The 23,269-nt window shown below is 38.3% G+C and overlaps 1 protein-coding gene across 3 annotated transcripts; it reads right to left on the bottom strand.

The window, feature by feature from the left end:
- Window positions 1-811: 811 nt before the first annotated feature.
- On the bottom strand, window positions 812-22,781 carry CTCFL (CCCTC-binding factor like). 3 transcript variants are annotated; one of them, XM_073309287.1, is made up of 11 exons: window positions 22,675-22,781; window positions 21,577-22,146; window positions 20,030-20,264; window positions 17,676-17,846; window positions 17,033-17,166; window positions 14,931-15,051; window positions 13,767-13,916; window positions 11,488-11,648; window positions 8,903-9,085; window positions 5,851-5,974; window positions 812-3,672 (listed from the first exon to the last, which is right to left on the bottom strand). In XM_073309287.1, exons 2-11 carry the CDS (start codon window positions 22,135-22,137, stop codon window positions 3,515-3,517), a joined length of 1,998 nt encoding a protein of 665 aa, XP_073165388.1. In that variant the 5' UTR covers window positions 22,138-22,146; window positions 22,675-22,781; the 3' UTR covers window positions 812-3,514. The 3 variants fall into 3 exon arrangements, with proteins under 3 accessions (XP_073165388.1, XP_073165389.1, XP_073165386.1); XM_073309288.1 differs by having other exon boundaries at window positions 22,696-22,768; XM_073309285.2 differs by lacking the exon at window positions 22,675-22,781 and having other exon boundaries at window positions 21,577-22,335.
- Between the last annotated feature and the right edge of the window lie 488 nt (window positions 22,782-23,269).

Below are 23,269 nucleotides of genomic sequence, written 5' to 3'. Positions count from 1 at the left end.
CTCTCTCTCTCTTGTAAAAGTAACTCCCAACTTCTATCCAATTTTTGTTGAGACAATTGTACAAAAAGTCTTTACGCTTTTTAGACTGAATTTGTAAGTAGCCTTAAAATAGTCTAATTTTGTGGGAATAGAATTTTTTTGCTGGTTAAACTACCTGATTTGCAGATGCACACATCTGTAATTGAAAATCAAATAACTACCATTTAAATTCTAGCATTTGCACTCAGAAGGGATTGCAAATACAAAACTGCAAATGTAAAATTAAATGTGACTTTTGACAATTAGGCCCTTTACCTAAAAAAACTGTTAACAGACACCACAAGTTTTCTCAATAGCTCCTTGGGAATACACTAAAATACAAAATAAAGAAATATAAGACAATATTTAAACCATTAAAGCATTACAATCAAACTTTTAAAATAATTTTTCCTTTGGCCTCTTAAATACCATTGATCAATTTAACTTCTTAGGATTACTGCTGTGATCATATCCATATATTGTCTTAAAATCCACATATTTATGTACAGCTTTTTGATCAGATACCCTCAAAACTAGCATTTTGTAAACTGTTCCTCATAACCTGACTCAAGTCATAGGTACAAAAGTACCTAAAAGCCTGCATTCTGTAGTTCTTATTCAGACAGAACCACCACTGGTTTCAGTGAAAAGTGGAATTATATTGAATGGCAAAAGACTCCAATTAGGAACAGACTTCTCTCATGGGGTCAAAGTACTATCTTTCTATCTTCAAAAGCATACATTACTTTCAATTTCTAAATGGCTTAAATGATAACTACTTTGCGTTCACAAATAAGAGAAAATATCTTTTATTTCAAGCAGTCTGATTTTCTGGCTTAGGATAAGAAGAAAGCCAAATTACTCTGATTCAAAATAAACAGTTTATACACAGAAAATGGTCAAATGTTTACACAACATTGTTATGAATTCTGAAGAACGAAACCAATATTCTGATTTTCAGATGAAGAAGGTTACCGTTAGTGCATGCTAGGCCAACAATACCATTCACACTTTCATTATAGGAACAAAACCATTCTTAAAACCTAGTTCTTGTTAGGTAATTTAAGTAATCAGCATTAACTATTAGCTTATTAGAAATAGATAAACATTATCATTAAACAAACTGCCATAAAATATGAACACAGACTATGAATCTGAACAGCCACATAACATTGTTATTATGGAACGTGGGTTAAACAAACTAGCAAGGTTAACTGTTTCAAGTACACCGCCTTCCCAATGATTCTAAATTACTTACACTACAAAACTGGATGGGGTATCGCACTGCATTATCAAAGCCGTAAATACTGTAATAAGTAGTTATATCAGTAGTTGTTTAAAGATTTGATCCTGTCCTGTGGTAGCATGCATCACTCTATATCTCGTTAATTTGGGTACTCCAGTCTGCAAGATGATGAGTGCCTTTGGTGAGTTGCTCACCACCATTAACTCCTAGATGTGTGTTGGTGCACAAGAGGGTGAGATTGCTTTCCCACTTGTAATGGTAATGAGTCTCAGCACATGACAGGATCGGCCTTATTTTGAAGTAGGGTAGCTTCTACAAGCTATCTAGTCATACCTGCCATGTAAAGGACGGGATAAAGTTCGTAACAGTGTATTAATTGAAAATAAACATGCATGTATTAACCTCTTAAAAGTAACAAAAACATTTAAGTGTTCTTTCAGATATGAATACTTAAACTCAGTTAACCTGGAATGCACAGAACACAGAAGAATCTTATTGTCATGGCTACAAAAGCACTGTTAAAAGAATAATTAAAAACCTATAGTACATAATTAGGTCTACATGCAGAATATAAGTGGGGTATCAGTTTGAATTTACAATATGTCTAGCTTTGTGTTAAAATATTTTTAAACATTAGAATTAGGCTGTCAGCCAAATAAAGTGAACCAAATTCTGCATTTCTCCTCAGGCAAAACCCATACTGAAGTTATAATGATGATGTTTTGATTGAGTAAAGACAGCAGGATTTGTAACGCTCATAAAAACAATCCAGATATATAACATACTCCACATCTGAAAATCAAATATATGTTGGGTTTTTTTTAAATGAAAATAAAATTTATTCATTATGACTTGTCATTAAAATTAGTTTTAAAAAGCATGTTTTCACTGAAAATGCTAGTATATATTTAAAGTATATATTTGATATTTTGGTAATGCTTTCAAATATTATTTGTAAATGAAAGTAAAAATGAGTGAATAATGCAAAAATTGGTTTTGCTCACTGTAACCAACAACAATGAATGGTACTATTTGTGATTGTCATGAAGACTAAGCAGAAAGACTGGTATAAAAGTGGGGATTCCAACAAATTGGTAAAAAGCTAGAATGACTAGAATTTCATTGCTTTTACATACAGTATGTCCCATGAACATTGTTAAAATACTTTTCATGTTTTTTAAACACAAGCATACATTATTAGAGGCCTGAACCAAAGTGATTTAAGTCAATGGGAATCTTTCAAATGACCTTTATATGCTCTGGATCAAGTCCCAAGTATAAACCCATTCTTACAGTCATATGCATGTAGCTACATACAAGATAGCTATTCAAAAAGCAAACTACAAGAAAACAGTTAGGAAAATGAAAATTGCTAGATAACAGTCAATCACAGGCCACCTGATGGTCTTACTACTCTACTAAAGCTTTTCACACTATAGCGCAAAGTGGTTATAAAAGTCCTAATAATCAACAAAAAAATAAGGGGTCTGATTCTCCTCCCACCCTGGTGGGAAGCATGAATGCCCCAACTGAAATCAATGGAGTTACACCTGTGTACAACTGGTGTTAAATGGGAGGAGAATCTGCCCAAGGGCTTACCCAATTCTGAGGCTTGGTTGTTATGTTATAGAAGAAGTGTCCTTTTTAAAATTAAGAGATTAAAAGTATATATATATTGTAAAGTTAATAACATTACAATAAACTTAATGACAGGGTATCTGGCTGCATATCATGGTTTTCAGATTTATATAAAGATAAATACTATACTAGGGTAAAACAGTACAGATTTGTTGAGATCTTTAGTGTTCAGAGAGAAGACCTAGCTATGTTCTTTGCATCAGAATAATATTGCCTTTCACAATGTGCTCACCATGAGGTAAATGCAAACAAGCGGAAGGTCACACAGATCTGGATCTGACAGGAGCACAGAGCTACTGAGGAATAAATCTGCTTGAAAATTGTATGTAATTCTGTAACTAAAGCTGGAAGAAAAATGACAAGTAAATTGAATAAATTCAACCTACTTTTTTTCTATGGCCTAGTTTTAAGATCCGTTTTTCTTTGACGCTGATATGAACATGTTAGAACATATGTTGCTTCCATGTAACTTTAGCTAACAACTTTTTAGCAACTTTTACAGAAACCAATACCTTCTACAGCTTATTTCCCTTAACATGCTTACAAACTTTGCACTAGTATACAAACTGAGATTCTGTACGTTAACGATGGAAATCAGAACTTGTGTTTGTATTATTTGTCCATCATGTTGAGGATCATTTCACAAGTCATTTCTGTTTTCTGCTCCCTCGGAGTACTTGTTTCTATTCCATATACGACAGGGACAATCTCACTGGCACAGCATTCCGTGTTCACAAAGGAAACATCTTGGAATGATCCCAGGTCAACAGCTTTGCAGAAAAATTAAACATCATAATTGTCAACGAGAGAAAGAATTAAATACTAAATGAATTTACCATTCTGCAGTTTCACTGTAGGGGAAAAAAACATTTTCAGTGTCTATAATGCACCACTACATCATCTATTTTAAAGTCTCCAATTTTGGAGGATAAATACATTCTGTTATAAATGTCACCTTGCTACCGCTGTGATTGTGTTCTCAACTTTGGTGGATCAATTTAGTTGTAATGTGCAATAATCACTGCTACTGAGTAGCACCAATGATTTACTAATCAGCAGAGACCTTGACATTAATTAACTGGAGACTTACATACTTCTCACATCCATGGCAGAATGATGAAGAGGGAATTCCTCTAAAAAAATTTAAATTAATTTTCAACAGCAGCAGCAGAGCATGTTATTCATCAGCCAGAAAGACACCATAAATCAATTTTTAAACCTGAGCAAAAAAGAGTCAAAGCTTCTTGTGATACTATGATCTTTCAAGAAGCCAATCACACAAACATATATACCTATATCTTATAGTCAATATTCCAAGTGTGTGTGGAAAACTATTCCTCTGCCCCTGTTCAGCCCCAAATACTAACTGTTGAAAAAAAGTAATTTGGACCCAGTGCTTTAGCGTGTAAGATCTGAGAGAGTCAAATAATGGGAAGTAGTTGCATTCTGTCTCTCTAGTGCTTGTAGAGACATTATTTAAATTTTAGCAAACTGAATTTCTCACCCCAAGAGCTGAAGATGCACAAAAAAATTCATAGTCTGCATGTAGCAGACAACAGCAGCAAAAGTCTACACAACTGCAAATACAAAAACCGCAAGCAAAGCCTAGGTCTGGGTCTATACTGGCATTTCTTTTAAAATCTTCAGTCACAATCACTGCAGGCTTACCACTGAAAGGAGTGGAGGGAACACTATTGTAAAACCACCTGCTGATGACCCACCTTGAGATGTATTCATCAGACTTTGAAAAATTACAACATCACAATTATCATGATGTGAAATGTTATCCCAGTGGCATTGTCCATACAGAGAAAAAAAAATCAGTGTAAACTGCCTGCCAATATATTAAATACTGTGTTGCCTACTCATGCTTAGAAAGAGTCAAATTGGCCAAGCTTGCAACAGATCAATGAGCCAGTACCTTTTCATATTGGCTACCATCTTGTACTCCAGAATCTAGGCTTAAATTTTTTAAAAATTACTATATAGCCCTGATGACTGTAAAGATCTGATAACCTTCAAAATGTGAACAAATTGTAAACCAACACAGCGTGATACACTACCTCAGGAGAGGTGCCTGAGCTGCTGGCAGGTGTTCTCTTTGAGAAGTTCTCAGTTTGGGAACTCACTTCCCCACCCTTGATCTGCCATAGCCCAGGTATCTCTCCAGACTTTTGTTAAGGCTGCTGAGGAGAGTGAGAGAAACAGATATCTAGGGGTAATCCTTCTGTTCATCTTGTGATTTTTAATTTATGGGCTAGGAACCCAAAGTACTAGATGGGAGCCTATAGCTGTATTTTAAAAATAAAAAATAATAAAACAAATGTGTCCGCCCAAGCCTGCAGACAGCCTGAAACAATAGCTTTGAGGTGTGAACTGTCTTACTCATCTCAGTGGCACGTTAACTGTGAAGCCCAATTCTGTTTAAAATAGTCATTTGTACTATTTCTCTGATGACCAAACACAAGGTAAAGAAGAGGAATGATCATATTATGAAGATATGCTCAGTATACTCTAAGCAGCATTCTAGTTTGGCATCACAAATGGGAGGAGCTTGGTTTGTGGTACTCAGGAGTTTTCAATTTGGTCCCTATTGCCTGCTGACTCGCTGATCTGCTCAGGAGAACTCACTGTGGCCTTCATCTTCCTTGATTAAAGAACAGTGCTGTATTTTTGACTATTGCTGGGCAGGGAGACTGGGAGGAAACTTGCATGAGCAGGAGAACAGTGACTCCAGAACAAATAATTGAGGAATGACTCTCACTCAGTAGACTGGGCTTTCTGACACACATAAAACGGTGTCTGAAACAAACATATATCTTATGTTAACACTTAAATTAACCTCACTGTGAAATATTAATTAAACCACAGGATGAGATTCACAGCTTTAGCCATATCTGGTGGATTCCAATTTACTTGATTAAATTCTAAATTTATGAGCTGATTACCTTCTTGCTTAACATCATGTTTTAGTCTGTCGCATCTTTTCTTTTTGCCCTTGTTTCCTTTGCGGCGTGTAACAGATTTTGCCCTCACCAATCCACAGCTTTCAGCATGCTTATGCATATTATTCTGATAGGACAATGAAGCACAGACATATGAATACAGTATTAATGCAATTATGCATTTTAACACAAAGACACAAACATTTCAAGTTTCTAATATACAAATTTTAGAAAACTAGAAAAAAGGTCAATTAATCTCAATGACTTGCTGCTTATCAAACTTATCATAGAATATCAGGGTTGGAAGGGACCTCAGGAGGTCATCTAGTCCAACCCCCTGCTCAAAGCAGGACCAATCCCCAACTAAATCATCCCAGCCAGGGCTTTGTCAAGCTGGGCCTTAAAAACCTCTAAGGAAGGAAATTCCACCACCTCCCTAGAAAACGCATTCCAGTGTTTCACCACCCTCCTAGTGAAAAAGTTTTTTCTAATATCCAACCTAAACCTCCCCCACTGCAACTTGAGACCATTACTCCTTGTTCTGTCATCAGCTACCACTGAGAACAGTCTAGATCATTCCTCTTTGGAACCCCCTTTCAGGTAGTTGAAAACAGCTATCAAATCCCCCCTCATTCTTCTCTTCCGCAGACTAAACAATCCCAGTTCCCTCAGCCTATCCTCAGAAGTCATGTGTTCCAGTCCCCTAATCATTTTTGTTGCCCTTCGCTGGACTCTCTCCAATTTTTCCACATCCTTCGTGTAGTGTGGGGCCCAAAACTGGACACACTACTCCAGATGAGGCCTCACCAATGTCGAATAGAGGGGAACGATCACGTCCCTCGATCTGCTGGCAATGCCCCTACTTACACATCCCAAAATGCCATTGGCCTTCTTGGCAACAAGGGCACACCGTTGACTCATATCCAGCTTCTTGTCCACTGTAACCCCTAGGTCCTTTTCTGCAGAACTGCTGCCGAGCCATTCGGTCCCTAGTCTGTAGCGGTGCATGGGATTCTTCCATCCTAAGTGCAGGACTCTGCATTTGTCCTTGTTGAACCTCATCAGATTTCTTTTGGCCCAATCCTCTAATTTGTCTAGGGCCCTCTGTATCCTAGCCCTACCCTCCAATGTATCTACCTCTCCTCCCAGTTTAGTGTCATCTGCAAACTTGCTGAGGGTGCAATCCACACCATCCTCCAGATCATTTATGAAGATATCGAACAAAACTGGCCCCAGGACCGACCCTTGGGGCACTCTGCTTGATACCGGCTGCCAACTAGACATGGAGCCATTGATCACTACCCGTTGAGCCCGACAATCTAGCCAATTTTCTATCCACCTTAATCGTCCGTTCATCCAGCCCATGCTTCTTTAACTTGCTGGCAAGAATACTGTGGGAGACCATGTCAAAAGCTTTGCTAAAGTCAAGGAACAACACGTCCACTGCTTTCCCCTCATCCACAGGGCCAGTTATCTCGTCATAGAAGGCAATTAGATTAGTCAGGCATGACTTGCCCTTGGTGAATCCATGCTGACTGTTCCTGATCACTTTCCTTTCCTCTACGTGCTTCAGAATTGATTCCTTGAGGACCTGCTCCATGATTTTTCCAGGGACTGAGGTGAGGCTGACTGGCCTGTAGTTTCCAGGATCCTCCTCCTTCCCTTTCTTAAAGATGGGCACTACATTAGCCTTTTTCCAGTCGTCTGAGACTTCCCCCAATTGCCATGATTTTTCAAAGATAATGGCCAATGGCTCTGCAATCACATCCGCCAACTCCTTTAGCACTCTCGGATGCAGCGCATCCGGCCCCATGGACTTGTGCTCGTCCAGCTTTTCTAAATAGTCCCCTGAACCACTTCTTTCTCTGCAGAGGGCTGGTCACCTCCTCCCCATGCTGTGCTGCCCAGTGCAGCAGTCTGGGAGCTGACCTTGTTCGTGAAGACAGAGGCAAAAAAAGCATTGAGTACATTAGCTTTTTCCACATCCTCTGTCACTAGGTTGCCTCCCTCATTCAGTAAGGGGCCCATACTTTCCTTGACTTCTTGTTGCTAACATACCCGAAGAAACCCTTCTCGTTACTCTTAACATCTCTTGCTAGGTGCAACTTTAGGTGTGATTTGGCCTTCCTGATTTCACTCCTGCATGCCCGAGCAATATTTGTATACTCTTCCCTGGTCATTTGTTCAATCTTCCACTTCTTGTAAGCTTCTTTTTTGTGTTTAAGATCAGCAAGGATTTCACTGTTAAGCCAAGCTGGTCGCCTGCCATATTTACTATTCTTTCTACACATCGGGATGGTTTGTCCCTTTAACCTCAATAAGGATTCTTTAAAATACAGCCAACTTCTGAAGATTGTTCCAGCAAAAAAATTTAAATTCCACTTTAAAAGGACCATTATAAAGACTGGTAGGCTTAAAATCAGATCTACCATCTTTGTTTGATTCATAAGTGAATAAAATAGTTTATAAACTATCAAATTTAAAAAGAAGGTAGGACCTGCTTGTGAAGCTACTATAATCACGAGTCCCAGTGACAGTAACACTTCTTGTTGCTAACACAGTATCCTGTGTGCTCAGGGAGCTGGCTGAGATACAAATTCTGCTGGTAGCATACGGTTTTGAAGAACAGGATTATTATTCTCTCATTCACTTTGCTAAAATATTCCTTGTATTTTCTACTTTACATATTTTCGCAGTTTCCTCTATTTGTCTTTTGGTACCTATCTAGGATACTTTCCAGATATTTACATTTGTTTCCTATTTGCCTTTTATTTTCTATCAGACTATTTGCACTTTCAATCTTATTAATTCCCAACTTGCATTGTACCAATATAATTCTTGAAACAAACACCTGGCCTTTTATATAAAGTGGCAAATTATCAGATGTATTAACCCTTTGATGTGAGATCTGGAAAAAGCCTATTGCTGGCTCTGCATCAAGGAGCTAGCTGAAGATTCAGTTCAGCCAGTAGACTGCTTCTTTATAAAAATGTGATATGTAGTACTTAACTAAAGATATCTCCCCATTGAGATTCCTTAAAAGGGGATACCTTACCCAGCGTGAATAGCCCTTGCCACATTTAGGGCATTCATAAACTGTTGGTTTAAAATTGGAATCATGGTGTTTCCTGAAGTGAACAGTTAGAAGCTGCTTCTGCCGGAAGCATTTGCTGCAACATACACAAGTGAAGGGTTTCTCACCAGTATGCGTACGCATATGCACAATCAAGTGTCGTTCCTGAAATGAAGAAAACAATGTTTAAAACATAACTAACTTTGTGACAAGCAAAAAAACTAGAGTCCAAGGTTGTTGCAGTTTCCTTAATTTGTTTCACAGAGCACAGGTATTGAAGAACATGTAGGGTAAAATTCTGCTCCCACTGAAGTCAATGGCAAAACTATCACTGACTTGAATAGGACCAGGATTTTACCCCACATGTACCATCACTTGGAGAACAGTGATCCCTGAAATAAGATGTTACGGGCTGAGTACTGAGATTTAGTTTATATTTTCCTAAATCTTTCACTTTACCAGAATATTCAAGAGTGTCAATTATTTTACTGTGCAACATTTTAAAGAATGGTTGGAACAAAACAAACCTTTCCAGAAAAATGAGAGAATAAGTTAACCGTTTTGATTTTTTTAAAATGTTATTTTCTAGAGTTGGTGGGTTCTTAAGACCTTGTCTCCTACTGTCCATTGGAAACTCCACCCGTGCTGTGTTTGCATTGCCGCGATGATGCAGTGAGATCCACTGATATGGATCATTACATGCAACTGGAGACGTGCTGAAGGAAATGGAACTCTGTAAGGGAACAGTCTATGCTAGCACATCAGTGCCTATGTAATGAACAGTGGGAAGGAATGACTAATAACAGTAACAAACAGGGTAGAAAAGATTGCTGCTTGTGGAGAAAGCACACCTGCATACTGCAGCTTCAAAAACCTCTTCAAGGTCTGACTTGCCTCCTGCCCTCTTTTCCCCAGACAAGTGGACAGCTGACTAGATAAGAGACTGCCTGTGCCCTCCTTTCCTCTGACAAGTGGTAACTGGTGAGTTCAGAGGGCACAGTTGTTTTAATTCAACAGAAATTGATTACAATTAATAAGCTGTTGAAGTTATAAAGAACACATGCGAAAACCCATATTACTGAGCTCTCAGTATTTTACATTTTGTTACCCTCTTCAGGGGAACAATGGCAAGATAAAGCTATAGATGGTTTTAATGGGCTTAAAAGCCCAGCCTTAAAAGTTAAATATCCCTTTCTACTACAGAGTATGCTTGTCTGATTAAGAATCCATGATTTTGATCCATATTTAGTTATCTTCTCTCTATATTTTAATGTTTCTTCCTGAGTGTGATGAAATCAACAGGCAGAACAAGTCACTAAATTTTCACACTTTTCCGAGAGTCCAAAAAGCACTTAGAGCAGCAGTGTCAATGAAAGAATCCTGTGTGTTTTTTATGAGTTCTTTTTAGAAAAACTTATACTACCATAGCATGTTTATTCCTTTGGCTGGTGAAGATTTTAATTGTGCTAATGCATAGTACATACATTAACTCCATTATTACCCTTACATTAGCAAACTGTTATGAACAAATAAATATTCCATAGAGCATGGCCACATATTTCAGTTTTTAAACATGACAGATTTCTAAATACAACTTAAGAGGATGAAAATTCATCACGTCTGGACTGCACATAATTCTCTAATCAGAGCATCCAATAATAAAAGTTTCTTTGGACTGAAATATAGTGTAAAATGATTAGTCTAGAGTGTACGTAACTCTTTAATCACACCATCCAGGAATGAAACAAAGACTATAAAGGTTATATATTGGGATAAATATGTTTCCTTATGTTACTGATATAGCAAAAAACTTATGAAACCTATAGCATGATTTAATTCTTCCATTTTTAGATGTATGAAAATTTCTTCTAGAATAGGTATGAGATAAAGATATGTAGAAATACATTCGGATAACAAAAGGTCCACTAAGAAGTTTGTTTCAGCCAGGCCAGATAAACAGAGCCAAGCTGATTGAGGGTATGAACAAAGCTGTGTAATGAAGTTTCTAAAGAGTTGTCAACATCTGTAAGATATGGGGTACATCTATTAAAAATGTAAATTCTATAAATAAATTAGGCAAGGAATACAGTATCCTATGTCAAATTTCTTCTTATGAAAAATAACCTACGCTAAGAATCCAGTCTTCCCTGACATTTTATATTGCATGGCTTCCAAGCTACTTTTATAGTATATTGTTATTTTGTTTTATATAAATACCAGTTTGGATTGAAAAACCTTTATTCTGTAACATGTTAAATACTACAAATAAGATGCAAATACCATGTTTTGTTATCACAATGGCAGTGAAAATAACTGCTCTTATTTCCTACTTTCGAACAAATCATGTCTGAATGATTTTTCATAAGCAAATAGTTTAAGATTTTTTAGCATTACTAATTTATCATTCATTCATAAACCAGTTATCTTGTAAATAAATATAAACACAGTATTTTAGCTAGACTGTGGTAACAAATAACTATGATCAAAGCAAATACATCCCCAAAGCCAAGCCTACCCCACAGAAATATTAGGTGAATACGCTATCACACTCCAATTAATGTAAATACCTGCTTGCATGCATAACTGCATCGATCACATTTGAATCGCTTTTCATTTCTATGAGTTTTCTTGTGCTGAATAAGAGCATAGCGCTCATGGAAAAGAGCTTCACAATAACGGCACTTCATCGCTACAGCCAGGTAGGAATGCAGGTTCCGTAAGTGAACGCCTAAAACAGTTTTACAGATCATTACATTGAAAAGTTGTGGTAGCTGAAGATGGATTTCTGGATGTCCACAGATTCAGACAAAAGGCTAATCTGTGCATAGCCTGGAACAGGCGTACGGGCGGGGGGGAGGGGGGGTTGTGTGAAAGAAAGCTGACAAGGTACCTTCCAGGCCTCCTACTACCTCTGTACAGGAGCCAAAAAACAGTCTACTAGCATCACCTTTGGGGCAGCAGCACAAAGGACCAGATTTTCAAAAGCTGTTTACGTGCTTAGTGGGATTTTCAAAAGCACCTAAGCAGTTTGGGCACCTACTTCCCGTTGAAATAATTCTGCATCTTTAGGCACCTAAGTATATTTGATAATCTGGCCCCAAACTATATTTATTGTAATGTGGTACCTGCAGTATACGTGGGCTTTTTGACAATCAATAGGTGCTTGTTAGGTGATAATCTTTGAACAGAGACAAATTCCATAAGTAAACGCCCTACCGTAGTTCTACATTTATGAATAGATATTTAATTGATTTCAATTTGAATTAGGCCTTTAGTGGGTTTTCCAAATGTGCCTATCTTTATGTACCCAAATACCTTTAAAAATCTGGCCCTTTATACCTCAACCCATCTCATTCAAGCACCAGGAGCCCACTATGGTAAGATATTTAATCAAATCACACATTATATATATATACACATATACACACATACACACACACTTACTTACACACACTTGTGATGAATGCATGAGCCTTTGTACAAGAAGCTGAACAAATGTGCAATGTTGACCCCAATCGGAACTTTCGGATATTCAGCACATTTGAAAATCAGGTTGGCACTTAAGTACCCATTTAAGACCCTAACTTAGCTCCTAGTTTGAAAATCTTGGCCTTTGTGTATAAATTTGTTTGGAACCTGTCAGTTATATCGACTGAATTATAACAAATAGGTTGTATTTCTAATACGGTGGCTTGTTAATGAAAATCTGGTTTCTATGAGGTCTTCAAATTACTAAAACACATTAATTTACAAGTGAACTACATGGATACTTATAATTTTATTGGTATGCAAATGAAGTCTTGTTTCAGATACAGAGTCAGTATAATCATAATTCTCTTGGAAACTCATGTGGGTTTGTATTTGCAATATACTGGTTTGTATAACTGAAAATTTAATCTGCATATAGCCAGCTTCCATTTATGATATTTTAAGCAGAAATTTGCATATACACCAGCATGTAGTGATATTACTTGCAGGTGAGAAAAAAAATCCATGGATTGTATAAAGAATGTAGGTATCTACATCAGAATATAGTGCTTTCTGCTTGATGGGAAAAGACCGAAAGAGTTAAAGGTCATCTCTATGTATTGTACACCATAATCTGTCATGTCACATAAATCTTACAGAACCTGAAAACAGATCTGCTACAACTGCTTAATAGGAATTTAGAATTTCTATAGTACAAATATTGCCTGCTAAACATATATGAACGCAAGATTAAAAGTTCATAAAGTGTATATTTGTTATGAATGAGATTCCTTGTACTCTTTGAAGTCTCATTTGTAAATTGCTCCATAATTCACAAGTAAAGTTAAAAAAACATTCAATACAAATGTACAAGCTGATCTTATATATTCAAGGATATCAGTGTATTAAAAATATTCAATATATTTCCAGCTCCTCAGATTTCTGGTCTGACACCCACTTTTATTTCACGCTTAGGCTGGGGCTGGAACAGAATCTGGAAACTGTGACAGTCCCATCAAGATCTGCTCCTTCTGCCACACTGAGTTTCCACTCTGTGCAGTAGAGAATCTATGGCCTAGATTTTTGTTACGGCTGTCACTTTGGAAAATGGATTTTCTTAATGCCACAGGTATTTAATAAAATCTTGCAAATGTTAACTCTTGATGTGGAGCGTTATAACTGTACCAATCTATAGCAACCACAAGATGGCAACACATCCCCTCAGCAGGAGAAATTCATGAATAATTTCTCCCTAGGAATACTTTAGTTAATGATAAAAATAAGTCAAAGAACATTTTTATAGCATTATGAACAGTAAGAAAAGATACCAAATTCCCTATGCAATTGCATTCCATTTTTTTCTTAAATCCAAACTCACCCAAATCACTTTTTCTTGCAATAAATGTGTTACAATGTGGACACTGGTATCTGGGCACATTTTCACTATGCTTCTGTAATATATGGATTTTCATGGTACCACTTTGTGTGAATCTGGCCTGACAAACATAACATTCATAGGGTTTTTCTCCTATGAAAAAAGCATGAGAAGTTAGATAATATATGCTTAGCAGCTCTACATATATATTTGATACAAACGCACCTCTCCCATGGACGTCTATGGCCCTGATACTGCATTGCGATCCACCAGCACGAATCTCTGTGCCCGTACAGAAAATCATTAACTTCAGTAGCAATACATACTGCATGATGTGTGCAGAGATCCACACTAGCTGAGAGCTGATCCTAGTGCAGGATTTTAGCCTACAGAAGTTGTGAGCAGAACTAATGACAGTACAACGCCATTTATGTAACTTAAAATATTAATTAGTTCGTTCTTCTTTTCTGCTGTGTTTAATGTAGGAAAATGCACAATTGCTAACACTGAACTGGGCTAAATTCTGCTCTCAAGCAGACTTAATCTGTAATCTGTTTGTCTTCACTGGGATTCCATAAGGAAACAGGAGAGCACAGCAGGAACAAATTACTTTTGTTATTTTGCCATAAATATTAAAATAGTGCAAGTTATAATTACAGGATTTGCAGTTATTCATTTGCCAAAATAATTTACATGAAGAGACTGTATTTTTAGGAAACAGATGTGCCACAGTCATGCCCACATTTTGGGACAGCTACTTTTTTGTAAACCCTCCTGACTGTCAGACACATGCCATGTAAAATTAACCAGGCCTGATACAAAACTGAAAACTGTATCACAAAAAACAAGAGCACACAAGAGAAGACATTGAACTTTTTATTTCATATCAGTAAAGGTCAGTTTAAACAAAATGAACACAATTAAAAATTGTTATAATCTGATGGGCCAAATTTTCAAAAGTAGTTTTAAAAACAGACTTAACAATTTTACATGAACATTTTTCCATGTATGTTCTTGTGACACACAAAACATATGTGAAAAACTGTCTGCGTAAAACTGCAGCAGCAATTTCAGAGGCTGGATTGAGGTCAGCTTAAAAAATATAGTCCTACAGATTTACCAAAACTGTAAAATATATATATTAACCATTACATGAGTAAGTCTTACCTGAATGAGTTACCATATGTCTTTTCAGCTTATAGGTATCTTTGCTAGCATAACTACAGAGATAACAGTTATAAGGACGCTCTCCTGTATGTGAACGAAGGTGACGCTTCAATTTGCTTGCCTAGTGTAAGAGTCAAAAATTAATTTTAACACCACCCATATTAAAGGGACACTGTCAATTTAAAATCTAATCCATTTTACAGAACAAATGTAGTAATTTCAAGTTCTACACCCTCATTAAAACACCCTTTCAATTTTAGTGGATTTGCAATCACAATTTTTAGGGGTATTTTTAATATTCCTTCCCCGCATAGAGCGTTGAAGACCCACACAAACAAAAGGGGAAAACGACTATATAGGGGGAAATAGTGAAACTGGCCCTGTGTACACCTCTATCAAATACACAAAGGCTAGGATTTTCAAAGCATCCTAATGAGAGCACCTATCTCCCTTAGGCAGCTGTGAAAATGCCAGCCAAAGAAAAATTGAAAATATAGAGGAAAAAATGGAAAGGCCAATACTAAGTAACATATTTGCTCATCTCATTGGCTTCAATCTGGCAAAGATTTACATACATGCTTAATTTAATCCACGAATAGCCTCACTCAACGTCACTACTCAAGTAAAAATCATGGATGTGCTTAAGTCTGTGCTGCATCAAATCCTAACTGCATAGTAATAACTATCTAAGAGCTTCTTCAGCACTCACTCAAGCAAAACTCTTAGAAACTTCAATGTGAGGTTGTAATATTGTAATAGCAAAAAGTGATTAATAAAACCCTTACTTAAAAAAAGAGAAAAGTACAGAGTACATTTAATATTTTTAAAAATCATTTCAATTTAGATTTAAATACTACTAGCACAATACATGTGGAGCATTAAGGGACCATATTTTGAAAAGAGGAACAGGCAAGGTCTGTACGCAGTTGCAATTTGGGCACAGCATGTCAGGCACTTAATAGTCATTTAACAACATAACCGCAGAAACAGTGCACACAAAAAGTAGGTGCATGATTGAATGCTTACTATTTTCCATGTGAACCTCTGGCATTTTCTAGTTTTTATTTGACCCGGAACTACACTATAGATGCCAATCCTACAAACACTAAACAAGTGCTTAATTTTATACATTAGCAGTAACAACTGACTATAACAAGCCTACTCATGTGCATAAAGTTAATCAAGTGCCTGTTTGCTGCATGATGTATTTACAGTGACCCTGATCCTACAGCCATTTTTACTGTTAGAAAATAACTAGAAAAAATATTAAAACAAAATGTATTTGTTGGTATGTTTTCAAAAAAGGGTTTGATGAACACAGAAAATGTTAACTTAAAAACGTACAAGAGCTCACTCAGAAGAATGAGTGAGCAGACAAAATAAAAATGTGAGGATTCTGAATAAATGTCTTTATTTTTTGAAAGGCTTCTTCATAAATAATGAAATTCATCCTCTACTTCTGAAAGTTTTATTAATTGGGCTTTGTGAAGGCACCTGGAGGTGGAGGGATGGAATTCACTCCCTCAATGTTTGGCCGGATCCTGGGGCTGAAAACTCAGCCCTTTGTGGCCAGAACAAGTTTCTGGGCCATTGAATCTGGATATCCAATATCTCCCTCCGCTTACACATGCCCCTGTGGCAATCTTCATGCCAATCTATGGGATCAGTGCAGAGCCCTCCTTTGTTGTGTGCAGGGACTGTAGCCGCTATCTGTGTGGCCACTGCTCTTCTGTAGAGGGAAGTAATGGGGTTAAAACGGTGGAAACAGCAATGCACAAACCCTCTGCACTAAGGAGAATCTCCCCAACACAACCCAGTTGTTCAGTGTCAATACTGTAACTTACATATGTAGCCACATAAGTTCATTTACTGACCTGTGTATCTGCTACGGTTAATGAGTTTTGTAAAACTAAGGTAAATAAAGATAATATGAAGGTGCACCATTAGTTTCCAATCCTTCGAGCACTTCTGCTCATGAGTAATTTTATGCATCTGTGTAAAAACCTACTGAACTCACAGGATATCAGGCCTTTGTATTTGAAAACATACACCCCCCCACCCCCCAAAAAAGAAAAAAAGAGATTCAGTAGTACTGCACTTACTTCTACACTAGAATATTTACACATTGAGCACTTAAAGGGTTTTTCTAGAGTGTGCTTATATCGCCTGTGTCGTGCAAGCTCACCACTGGTCACAAATGCCATCTCACAGTCACTGCACTTATACGGTCTGGTCCCTGTAAGAACATATTATTTAGATTTTTTAAAAAAGGCATATCTGTGTAATTTCTCAGTAGTAAATCAGCATTTACACATTAATGAAAATAGTTTTAATATAAAAAATTGATATGAATTTTTTTAGATGCAAATATTTAAAAACTATAAATGTATTACGAATGCAAGGTTTATGTATTACATACCTATTTTAAAATATTAGAAAGAAAAAGGCCCACAGATATTAAAGGAGACAGATCAGGTCATGAGCACAAGAATTCAATATTTTAATTCATTTCACCTTGAGGATGGTTCTGTTGACTATTTTTTATATATTTATATATATATATTTTATATATAAACACTAAAGCCATGTTGTATCACCGCTCTACATACGGAACTCCCAATAAAATCAATGGGGGGTTTAGAATGCAGACTGGTGGCCGAAGACAAGATCATTTCAATGCCACTTAAATCACTTAAATTCAATGCCACCAAGTAAAAGGAGCACGTTCTTACACACTAAGTATACCTGTATGTGTATTCACATGGTTACGCAGGAGAGTAACTGTACGGAAAGCCTTAAGGCAGAGGTGACACACATGAGGTTTTTCATCAGAATGGGTTTTCATGTGACGATTAAGACTTGATATTCTAAGAGAGGTGAATGCGCACAGATCACAATGGAAGATCACCTTTTCCCCTATGAGAATATAGACATATTTAGGTCACATGAGCCACAAAACAATTATCTGACTTAAAGAATAGTAACAATTTCCTAACTAAACCTCCTAGATTAAGTAATAATACTTTGCACTTCTGCAGTGTCTTTCATAAGAGTACCTCAAAGTGCTTTCCAAAAATTAAGCCTGTCAGAAAGGTATTATTATACCTATTATAAAAAGAGAGTTTAGAGTGATTCATCCAAAACCATACACTGAGTTAGTGGTACAGTTGGGAACAAAATCCTAGAGGCACGACTCCTAGTCTAACTCACACCAATGGATAATCCTCCCTCCCTTGAGGGTATCTTTAACATTTAGCTCATCTAGACGCTTATATCCTGTGGAATACACCTGTGATGTCAGCTTCATTAACTAGTGAGACAACCTCCTATACTTACTATAAAAGCCTAGAAATGGCAGATTAATTATGATTCTCCACATATTCAAAAGCTTGAAAATGCTAAGTATAGACAAAAAAACTATTATAGTTTAAAGCCTCTTAATCTATTGCTTGAACTTCAAGAATGCAAATGCAGCAGAATGTTGGTTCCTTAAGTGATCAAAGAGAACTGTACTCCGTGCTGATTATATAACACCTGCAAACTCACATAATAGAAGTAAGGAATTTCTTTAGAAAATAAATTGAGGAAATGTGAAACATTTTCAGCTTTCAAGCAGATTCAGAGTTGCCAAATGGCACATAGTGTAATATACAGACAGCTTTCCTGGAAGCATTATCTCAGGTCTGGGTCAAGCCGATTCTTTACGATGACCATTCAAGTTGAAGCCAACAAATATTTCTAGAGAATTAATGTGCCTGTATCAGGACATGCAGATAGTAGTATACTTCAACTAACAAACAAAAGTACTTTATCATTATTTTATTCATCAGTTCATACCCACACAAAAAACTTCTTCTTGGAACCCCCCATAGGCTCCTCCAAACCTGCAAATCTTGTAAATTTGGCTACAGGGAGGCACTGTCTGGCATAACTAGTAAGAGCCATCAAATCAGGGATCCATCTTATTAAGTACAGCAGACAGAAAACCTGCCTCACCAGCAAAGTAAGAACTTTGCTTCTTAGTCAACTTTATCTGTCTGCCCACCCCAATCTCCTGCATCCTATATTGCCTCTGTTGCTGCTAAGTGTTTTTGCCTGCAAACCACCTCTGCCTTCTGTTAAGGACTGAGACGTGGTGGCATGGGGCACATGAAGTTTGTCACTGTTACAGAGACTGCTTCTACACCTGGAAAACTCTTATGGCTCACCAGACAGAAACTCTGCTCTGGCAAACCTTACTAGGTCTGTTGAACTGGAACTCCCATTATCACAACCAAAGAAAGCTGAAAGCGAAGACACAGATGAGAGCAAACTGAAAGCACAGAGGCAGCCAGGATGAGGGACTGGTATGGTAGCAGGGGAACTAGATGGGACAAGCAGGATGCACATGGACAGGGAAGCCAGGATCGACAGGGGAATCAAGAAGGGCGCTTCAGAGAATGGGAGTTATCTATGAAGATCCAGAGCTCCATCAGTTTCCATAGCAAAAAAAAAAAAAAAAAGAAACCACAACAAACCCACCGCAGATGAGTTATAACAAAACAGCTTTCTGTATTTTCCTCCACCATGAATTACCCTATTCTGGGCTTATACTTGGTAAAGCACTCAGTGCAATTATGAGTTTTTCTCACCTTCGAGTTTGTCATATTGTAGGAGACTGAAAAAGTTATAATCTAAGGATTTCAGAAGACAATGATTTTAAATATTAAGATTACCAAGAAGGCTCTAAAGAGTACAAATCTCAGAATGATTTTACAAATCTTCAGGTTTAATTATTAAGCATTTACATTCAACATTAAGTGGAAAACTCAATGGAACCTTAGCTATGGAGCCAGGTTTCAAATACTCCAAATTACTCCAAGTGCAGATGATTGAGGCAGTAATCTGAATAATTTCTCTGTTGAAACTTTACAGTGACATCACACTGATTAAAAAATTCTAAGCAGGTAAGGTCAGAAAAGGTTATTCATTCATTCTTTCACATTTCAGTAGTAGTTTGAACCTTAACTTAATCTAACCATAAAGAGTGGAAGTTACTTATAGGTCTTCAATCTGTCTTCTAAATATGAGCTACAAATACTGCATGGTCAACTTTTTACCTTTTTTCCTATGCTGTGTGTTTGTTTGAGCTTCTAGAGTGTCAGGTTTTTTTATAACTGCTTCTTCTTCTTGCTCTTTGTGTTCATAGTGTGACACTGAGATATCATCTTTGGCTTTACAGCTCAAGATCTTTGCTTTCTCAACACTGAAAATGTCCTTTTCTCTTCCCTCTTCATTTGGAGGCAGTTGCTGGACCTTACCTTCAACTGCATGTAGATCTTTACTTCTGTCAATCTAGTTTAAAAAATAAGAAGTTTTTCATTTCATCAAGAAAACAAATGGTCTCAGTCCAACCATGCTTGTGGCAAAGCAGCAGAGGCTATCTGTACCAGCAAGCAGAATACAATAAACTACCCACCAATTAACTCTCATTTACAGCTAGCTATTTGGTACATAATCTGCAGGGATTTTGATTTGGGCCTACTGAATCAATGAGTTTTGACATATACTTCAAAAGGAACAGGAACAGACTTTGGGGGACACAGTTTTCAAGCACTTAGCACCCATAGTTGGGGCCCAATTTTCAAAAAAGGTAATTTAGGCATCTAAATTGAGCGGGCAGATTTTCAACTCAGTGGAAACTGCAGGAAGTTGAGCACTTCTGAAAAGTTAAGATTCATGTAAAGTTCCTAAACGGGAGCTACTGAGTGCTGAGCAATTTTTAAAACCTGGCCCTGAATCTTTACAGGTTTAAGAACATTTTAGACCTTCTTCTTGAGACTATAGCAATGAGACTATAAAAGTTTATATTTTCAACTTCTTTTGACAGCATTTTTTCATATAATTACTAGGACCTTACATTTCAAGAAAAAACAAGGAAAATAAATGTAATTTTTATAAATTATATTTTTGTAAATTTAATATAGGATTTATGCAGTATATTTGTATTAATTCCACATCATGTGGCAGTTACTAAGGTATTGTAACTGAATTTTTTTTAACTAAATAGGTTTTAATACTCAGCGTGATCATTACAACTCCCAAGACTATAAAATATAATGCATCATCTCTTGAAAGGGACAATGTCTAGTATTTTAGGCCCAACATTTAAGTTTTGTAGCAAAATTTACAAAGCCAAGTATTTATAGCAATACTAGTGTTTTCATGAACTTTCCAAATAGTTTGTTCTAAGTGAAAACTAGTTGTGTTTGGCTTTAAACATTTCAACTTTCACACCCAAACACTACAGTACTATACTAATGTGTGAGAACCAGGAAAAGAAATCTACCAGCATACTTATGAACATCTGAGTTAACTGAAATGCAAATAATGCAGAAATGAGAAAAATATATTTAAAAACATTCTTTTAGCTTTAATAAACTGTCAGTAATGTACACAGGAAAGATTGCCTTTTAATAATATAGGCTGAGATTTAAAAAACTCATTTAAGGGATTTATATGTCTAAATCCCTTCATTTAAAAAGTCACAGCCATGATTTTTATTTTTCATTTATATTTTTTTTAAACCAGATTTTAGTTTTAAGTCTACCAATATAACACTACAGACCAAAGGTTACCATCGCATCTTCATTGACAGTATCTCTACCTTAATCAGTAGCATTCCTGGTGGTTTATCCATGGACTGGTTTTCTTCATCTTTTGCCTGTACTTTTTCTTGCAAAACATTAATCTGCATCACCTCCACGTCATGAAATGTATAAACACCATCCTGTATACTTATTGCTACACCTGTGGGTAGATTCTGCTGAGCACCTACTCCCTGTTGCACTACTACCAAGGGCTGCAAGACACTTGCTCCTCGTTGTACTACCATGTGCACCCCACTCTGCTGCTGAACATTCAACTGACTGACCCCCTGGACGTCTTCTTCCCCTTCCTTCAAATGCACAGTCTGCAGCATTATCAAATGCTTTTCACCCTGTACTGGAGATGGGGACAACTCCAGGTTTCCTCCTTCTTCTTCCAGCAGCTTGGCTGGAAGGGCTCCATTTAGGCCTTCAGCATCTGGGTCACAGATGCTGTTTCTTTCCTTCACCCAGGATATCTTGCCCCCTCCATCATCTTCTCTTGCCTTGTCCCAGGTTCTTTCAGCACCTTTTATTTTGGTGAACAGCTCAGGCAGGGCTGAGTCCTGAGAGGCCATCATTAAACAAACCTGTCCCAAGAGACAGCAATGAAAGCTACTAAGGCACCTCATCGCCTTTAAATTCAGCCCACACCAACTCCACACGCTGCCCTAACCCGCACCACTTCCACTCCTTAATACCCCCCACCCAGAAACCCTTGGCTAAAATCCTGGTCCCCCAAAACCTACCTCCACTGTCCACACACTGGGAAAATATTCCCCACGACCCTTCCAGAGCGGCCCTTTTCCCCTTAAGCCCCACAGCACCTCCCCCTCCAATAAGCCCCCACCCTCTATTAATCACCCCCACGGCACCCCTCAAGCACCTATCCCCACAGACTCCCCCCCATATACCCTGATATGGGCTACCCTCCAGGAAACCTCCCTCCCGCCCTACTCCTCAACCCCCTGCCTTCCCCAAAAGCTCCCCAAACCCACCCACTCCAACCAACCCCCCCGCCCCCCACCCACCCTAGTGACCCAGCTGCCCTTCCCCACAATCCCCCTGGAGCTGCACTAGCCCCCCCCGAAACCCGCTGCCGCGCGGGGAGCCCTCACGCGTCGGCTTCCAGCCCCGACCTCCAGGGGCGGCCGCCGCCCGGCCCCCGGCCCCGCTCTCCCCCCAGCGGCCGGCCCGGCGGGCTCTGCGGAGAGCAGGAGCAGCGCAGAGCGGGCGCGCGGCCGGCGCACGTGACTGCGCGGCCGGCCGCGAAGCGGGCTCCGAGGCCCGCGGGAGGAGCGACGAGAAGAGCCCCTCCCCCACTACAAAGGGACGGGGACCCCCACACACACACTCTCCTCACCCCTGCAAGGGAGCAAGGGGCCGCCCTTAAGTACCTCACTCCTTCCCCCACTGCAGGGACATGTGGGACCTCCACTGGCCTGAGATCCCCGGCTCCCTCCTCCAGCAGCGGGGACTGAGGCCTGAGCTCTCTTGCCTGAGGAGGGAACCAACCCCCTCCACTTCATTTCCATCACGAGGGGCAAGATGGAAAAAGCCCGGTGCCAGAGCCCCCCTCGCAGTGTACTGGCAGGGTAGGGTGGAGAGTCTATCTCCATGTCATTTGCAATCTGACCCGTAGGAGAAAGTCCCTGTGTCACCATAGCATTCAGGAGCTAAGGAAATGAATGAGACTGGCCCAAGAAACAGACA

Source organism: Lepidochelys kempii, chromosome 13 (assembly GCF_965140285.1).
Source record: "Lepidochelys kempii isolate rLepKem1 chromosome 13, rLepKem1.hap1, whole genome shotgun sequence".
NCBI lineage: Eukaryota > Metazoa > Chordata > Testudines > Cheloniidae > Lepidochelys > Lepidochelys kempii.
The sequence above is the reverse complement of the archived record's forward strand: the minus strand, read 5'-3'. Positions and strand labels throughout refer to the sequence as shown.

Excerpts from the sequence above, each read along its gene's own strand:
- CTCFL (XM_073309285.2), bottom strand. The coding sequence starts at position 22,188 with ATGAGGTGCCTTAGTAGCTTTCATTGCTGTCTCTTGGGACAGGTTTGT. Across the intron at positions 20,265-21,576 it reads CAGGAATGCTACTGATTAAG|ATTGACAGAAGTAAAGATCT; the intron begins GTAGAGATACTG and ends TTTTTAAACTAG. Across the intron at positions 17,167-17,675 it reads CCATGTGAATACACATACAG|GGACCAGACCGTATAAGTGC; the intron begins GTATACTTAGTG and ends ATGTTCTTACAG.